The sequence below is a fragment of the Lactuca saligna genome, chromosome 4, assembly GCF_052625555.1.
Source record: "Lactuca saligna cultivar CGN05327 chromosome 4, ASM5262555v1, whole genome shotgun sequence".
NCBI lineage: Eukaryota > Viridiplantae > Streptophyta > Magnoliopsida > Asterales > Asteraceae > Lactuca > Lactuca saligna.
Genome location: NC_136420.1, coordinates 304,212,648 through 304,219,417, shown reverse-complemented (window position 1 = coordinate 304,219,417; position 6,770 = coordinate 304,212,648). Strand labels below are relative to the sequence as shown.

Here is a 6,770-nt window from a genome sequence, read left to right as displayed (position 1 = left end):
TACATATGTTGTCGTTGTTGATGGCGTCAAAAGATTCCATATAATAGGCTTTATAATTACAACAAATCGTTCGCTACTTGTGTACTGCTATTTTTGGAATACATGTCATCCTTCTACAACAAGTAATAATCAATTTACGACTTTTTTGAATTTAAGTGTTTATTACTACTATGACATATCGTCACAACTTTGTTATCTACAACGGTGACTTTTCAGCATCCCGAAAGTTTCTCCAATAATGTCCATAGCGACGACATCTCGTTGCTGAGCACAAAAACTAAAGTACATACAATACAAAAAAATAATAATAAAAAGATCCTTTTTCCAAAATGTGGGTTTAATATTAGCTTTGATGAACAACCAACTGGAATATAAAAAACAGATTAAAAAAATAATAAATAACGTAACCACCCAGAAACACAATTAATATCAAATCCCTTTCATTTTTTTTTTCTTTTCTTTTTAAAACACCCAAATCCAACGAAACACTTAAAAAAGAAAAATCGTTCTTCCTTTGGTTACATTCTCACCTCAACAACCCTATATAGCTATCTAGTCTTTAACACAAAACCCAAGACTGAAGTTCGCGTGGTTCATCTTTTTACAATGAAGATCTTTTGGTTTTTGGTCTTTTGGATAAGTTTACTGGAGTAACGTAGCTTAGCTAGGTTTGGGTTATATAGGCTTGTGCTAGGTAGGGGTGGTTGACTGGGTGGTATGGCTCTCACGTGACAATTCAAGATAGAGTGGTATTGTAGCCATTCTTATGCAGCCACGTTTGAGCATGAGGTGGGGCTGGTGGTTGTCTTAAATTGAATCTTTGTTGTGGGAATCCTGATGATGCTGCAGCACTATTTGCATACAGATGTAGAGAAGCTCCATTGCCATTGTTTCTACTTCCTCCTCCAGCTAGCGTGCTGCTTGAATGCTGAATCTACCAACATCCCATAAAGAATCATTAAAATCCACAACAAACTATTATTAATTATATAGTATAAACAATATCTTGTATATGTTTTGTAATATTATGTTTTCCTTATTGTGTGTAACATACGAAAATATTTAGGAATCGTGTGAAAAGAAAACGAAAGATGTAAACTGTCGTATGCATATGGTAAAAGCAAGATTTTTCCCACGTGACACTTATTTTTGTCTATTTTTAGGGTTAATGTCATAAATGGGTGACCAACTATTTAATTTCCACAAAACATTATGGTTTTAAAAAATAATATTAGTTTAATGGGTATGTTTTAAACAAAAGTAAATAGTTTGTTATGCATTGATGACATTAACCCTTATGATATCGAACAAGAGACATAGAGGGACTCACTTGGTGATTCAAAGAGTTGAGGGGTGGTGGGTGTAACATATGAAACATAGACGGGTCAACGGGTCTGGTTAAATGCCCATATCCATGAAATTCATGATTACCCCTCGATGATCCGATAGATCGAAGATGCAATGTGTCGTGATATCTTTCACTCTGACCCATCCCAAATGCCTTTTGTTACATAAATTATAATAAATCACTAGAAATTTATCTATTATAATTACATCAAGAAATTAAATAAAACGGATTATAACGATTAACGCACCACGGGCCTAAATCCATGATCTTGACTACCTTCCTTAGTGGGGGCTGAATTATGTCCTAAACTCAAATCAAGATTGTGATCCGAAGAGGAAATGTTACTTTGATCATTATTATTATTACCCGAATGCTCTGTATAGAAAATAAAAAAAAAATTTAATCGATATGAAATAATTTACAAAGTAAATATAAGTAAAAATAATTTGAATAAATTACCAGTGACATTAGACTCATTTTCATAAATTGTGGGATCAAAATTGGTGACAGCATCCTTTCCGTTGTATTTGATTGCAGCCTTATCATATGCCCTAAAAAAGAATACTTTCATTCATTCCCCTTAAAGTTAACAAATTGACATATTAGTCCTTTCAGAAACAAGTTAGTCATATTTACCTGGCAGCTTCAACTTCAGTATCAAAGAGGCCCAGATACACATACCTATAAGTGTGATGAAATAAAAGTGAGCCAAAAAAGGAAATATGTCAAGTGTGTTTCTTTTGAAGTGATTTAACTTGATGAAATGAATAGAAGTAGGTAGATAGGTATAGCCGTAGGCCATAGGTAGCCAGCTTTATATATAAATAGAAAAACAAGTACACCTTCTTTATAGGGTTAGTTTTGAAATAATTTCTTGTTATCAATTGTCTTATGGAAATTCGTACTTGGTTAGGGTTTAAAACATTTCATTGTAATAGATTCATAGGAATCGTTTTTTTTTTTTTTTAATGAAAGGAACACTTAATATAAATCACGTGAAGTATGGATACATATATATTAAAGGTGTTGACCAGTAAAAATTGTCTTATGAAATAAATATTATTGTGTCTGGTTTTATTATATACGTGCTATTAAAATTTATTATGAATCATGTCGATATAATATAAAAGAAAAAAAAAAACATTCGATAAATATGTGTTAAGGATAGACCTTGACTTAACAAAAGCAGCGAGATAAAAGTTTGGCTTTACAGTTGCAAATAAAACACATCCGTACAACTTTTCAAATAAATATGTTTAGTTTAAATATATATTTAAAATTTTTCATAAAATATTTTATTATCTAAGAATAAGTGATTTTATTGTTTTTGCTATTTTTCTCATTCCTATGTTGGGAATATTTGGATACTCAAATAATAGTCAAGTTCTACTATACACACAACCATATGACAAGTAAATCTTTATACTTCTTTCCTTTCAAAAAAAAAACGTATCTTTTGATTTGAAATACCACCGTTTAACAAAATACTATTATTATCAATGCCTAAACTCTAAAGTGATGCTTCATAAAGACAAATAAAAGTCGTCAACATAAAGTATTACTTATTAATAGACAGAAAAACAATTATGAACCAAAGACTTTAATTTCATAAAAGGTATATTGCACACTTCATACCAAAAAATTACGGTATTAAAAAAGTTCAAGTTATAAATCATTATTAAAGTATAAATTAATCAAAGAATTTAATTATTTTGAATTAAAAAATATCCATATACAAAATTTATCAAACGACGAACTAAATATAACTTAATTCAATATGTTGCAATACACGTGACTAAATAAAGCATATTATAAACAAAAAATATTAAATTTTGATCGTAGATTTCAAGAACAAAGTGTTGTTAGATATGATTATTTACTTTTTAAATGAAGAACAAGATTTAAAGGGAGATGAAAAGAACGTACTTTTTCCCTAAAAATTGACCCATTCTTGCTTCCCATCTACCACATTTGTGCAAAGTAACTCCTCTATATTTCGAACTCCCTCTTGGAAATCCTGTACTTTGTCTCCGTAGTACATGCACAAACTCTTCTTTCGTCAGATTGCTCATCTGTTTAATTTTTTCTTGTTTTTAAAACCCCCAAAACTCATAAAAACAAACAAAATAACTCATAAAAAGTGTGTTGTTTCATATCTTGAAACTTAATAAGAGTGATGGATATGTGTGTTTTTGGGTATGCGTTTTTACTTTAAAACAATAACAACCAGTAGAAGAAAACATGTTTTCTAGATAAGATAACGCATTATCACTGTTAAAGATAAGGTGAAAATCTGAAACACACACACTAAAAGATGAAATCACACATAGTGTATTAAACCAACCTGTTTCAGGTCGTCATCGTAATCTTGAAGGCTGAAGTTTATGTCAGCTTCCAATCCCCGAAACTTGATCGCTGCCCTATCGTATGCCCTGTTACATGTTTATTTATTTATTTTTGTTTAAAATAAATTTAATTTAATTATTTGTAAAGGAAAATGTAGGGTTTTGATTGTGCTCACCTTGCAGCTGCATGTGCAGTGTCGAATCCACCTGTGACAAAATGAACAGATATTAATATCCTTGGAATTGTGAATATTGTCCCATAAATTTTTTAACAAATTAATAGAAATATTTTTTTAAAAAAAGTTAAAAGGAAAAAAGTGAAACATACCCAGATACACCTGTTTCCCACAATCCCTGAATCATGAAAACATGAAGCTAATTAGAAAAATAAATTCGATAGAAATTAGAAAGTTTTCTGTTTAAAGAAACGAATCATTTTGTTTTGGTTTTGGTTTTGGTTTTTCAAAACTGATCCAAATCTTTTATAATAATATTGAAGTGTTTGAAGACGATTATATGATTTGTTGGTTGAAGTCAAACAAAGTTTTTTGAAAGATATAATTTATTCGAGTCAAATAATTAGAAGAAAAACTTAGAAAGGGGAAAAAGGTAAACAAACCATATGTGTGATTCCCATCGGCCGGTTCGTCGGTAAAAGGTAACTCCACGATACTGTGAGCTTCTAGAACGGGGTCCACGCCGGCTTTTCTTGAGTGGCTGGGGAATCTCCGGGGCGGCAGATTTCCCGAGAAAACCACCGGCGCTGGTGGCGCCACCAGAAACAAGCCCCCCCGGTGACTGGTGACAGAATTGAACACCGACCCAGTGAGCAGCAGGGAAAGCATTTACCGACGACATACCAACTGCAAGAGAGGAGGTGGGGCCCACTTCAGAATCGTCGTCGACGGGGAAAAACTGATGGGTTACCGGCGGATCCCCGTCGCCGTCGCCGTCGCCGTCGATAGAGAACCCAAACAACCTGCTGCTTCGTTTTCTTGAACTTCCTCTCTCGGAATCATCATCATCGGAGCCGTCGTCTTCGTCCATAACCACCACTGAGGAGCTCGAATTCGAGACGGATCCAACCCCTTTACCTTTACTATTATCGTCGTCGTCTGCTTCCACCGGCGTAGAGCAGCCGTTTGATTCTTCGTGTTCCTTTTTCAGATCGGGTGACCCGTTTAGATCCCACATTTCTCCGGCTAGAAAAGTTAAACTAAATCTATATGAAACACTAAAAAAGGAAACCGATGAACTGATCAAAAGCTCTCTCTCTCTCTCTCTCTCTCTCTCTCCCTCACTGTGTCGCTTACTCTCTCTCTACATGTGATACATACGTATACATATATATATATAACTAAAAGAAATGAAGTGTTTGTTTGTTGATCTTCTTTTTCCTTATAGCCGAGTCTAAAAAGAAGAGATGAGAAGAAGAATATGAAGAAAAAGAAACCTAGGATTCATAAAGAAAGATAGGAAGAAGGTGGGCAATAGATACATATACGTGTATCTATCTATGAAAGTATAGATTGTGGCCGGGTGACGAGGTGAGGTGGGGGTGGGGTTGGTCGCGTTATAGCTTCTCCCAGCAGCTTCTCTCTCATTAGATCTTTTCTAAGACACTCTCTCTCTCGTTATAATTATAGTAAACAAAATAATATATGTTTAAAATTAATTTTTTTTATTTACATTCTATGGAATTAAAGTAATTTTTTATTCATTATATCTAAAGTTTTAAGCAATGTGACTCATGAGTTTGACCGCAATATCACATTAAAAAAAAATCGTATAATTATTAAATTTAATAAATATATCAAGTTTTTAAGAATATTTTATTTAATTTTATAAAAATTATTGAAAAGTCATAATATTTTTAGAAAAGTTACATTTTAGTGTTATGATTTTTTTAACATAAAAGTTTCGATTATTTTAATTTGGTTTAAATTTTTTTAAAAAAATCATTTTTTTTCTTTTAACAGAAAATAACATATTATCTTGATTTTACAAATAATCAGGACTTTTATGTTAAAAAAATTATTAGAATTAAAGTGTAATCTTTTTGAAAAAAATTAAGATTTTTCTGACAATTTTTCCAATATTTAATATAAAAAAATTAATAAAAACTCAATTACTTTAGATCTTATCAGGAAATTTAAAAAAAAAAAAAAAAAAAAAAACCCAAAAAAATTTGTGTGTTGAAAAAAACCCGCGCTATAATATAAGGTGCACTTTGACAACTTATTTGGTGTCACGATTAACAAACACGTCTTCAATGTTTTCGTAACGGCTACACAACGTCGCATCATGACATGCCTTGAGGTGCAGCATGACTTGCTTTTCAGAACAATGATTATATCATATTATTTTTACAGTTTTTATATATTAAGTTTTATCATGATGTTATAGAAATTACACCTTTAGTCAGTATCATAAACGTTCAACTTTATTAAAATTTAACAAAAAAGATAAATCATGATAAAATACAATATTAGTTTGGAATTTAAGATAAATAATCTATAAAGAGAAAATTTTAAGGTATTTATCAAACTACTTATTCTAATTAAAACAAATAAAAGAAAATTAATTAAATAAAAAAAATAAGACTATCTTTATTCAGTTTGAAATAAAATACAAAATCTCTCTTGTTTATGATGAGTTTTATTGGTTACAAAAATCTTATTTTGTCGGAAAAACTTAAAACCCTAAGTTCACATGCAACCTAAAAAGATCTATGTTCTCACCAATATTTGTAATAAACAATTGAATATCAAGAAATTTAAAAGGATATTACTATTTTCGTAATTAAGAAAGGGATGTTAGAAATTATATACTTTTAATAAACTAGTATTCCTTCTTGATTGGTCTTTAGAAAGCAAGCACTAGAAGTCTTATGCCTTTGATGACTCACATCCAAACCCTAGCAATTGGAAGCTAAACAGTAGAGAGGAGGAGAAGGAATATTTTCGACCCTAATGATCTCTAAAACAATGGAATCGAAAATACAAACCCATAAGCGTTTATATAGGTGTTAGGGAAATTTTTAGATAAGGGAGGTTTCCTTTTAGATGATCATTACC

At 31.3% G+C, this 6,770-nt stretch overlaps 1 protein-coding gene across 3 annotated transcripts; it reads right to left on the bottom strand.

The window, feature by feature from the left end:
- Positions 1–427: 427 nt before the first annotated feature.
- On the bottom strand, positions 428–5,267 carry TOE3 (target of early activation tagged (EAT) 3). Of its 3 annotated transcripts, none has more exons than XM_078992673.1 (10): positions 4,313–5,267; positions 4,022–4,047; positions 3,870–3,900; positions 3,693–3,780; positions 3,275–3,420; positions 1,985–2,029; positions 1,808–1,899; positions 1,596–1,723; positions 1,331–1,501; positions 428–928 (listed from the first exon to the last, which is right to left on the bottom strand). In XM_078992673.1, exons 1-10 carry the CDS (start codon positions 4,885–4,887, stop codon positions 737–739), a joined length of 1,494 nt encoding a protein of 497 aa, XP_078848799.1. In that variant the 5' UTR covers positions 4,888–5,267; the 3' UTR covers positions 428–736. The 3 variants fall into 3 exon arrangements, with proteins under 3 accessions (XP_078848799.1, XP_078848800.1, XP_078848798.1); XM_078992674.1 differs by having other exon boundaries at positions 428–934; positions 1,331–1,483; positions 4,313–5,264; XM_078992672.1 differs by having other exon boundaries at positions 428–934; positions 4,313–5,263.
- Positions 5,268–6,770: the final 1,503 nt, after the last annotated feature.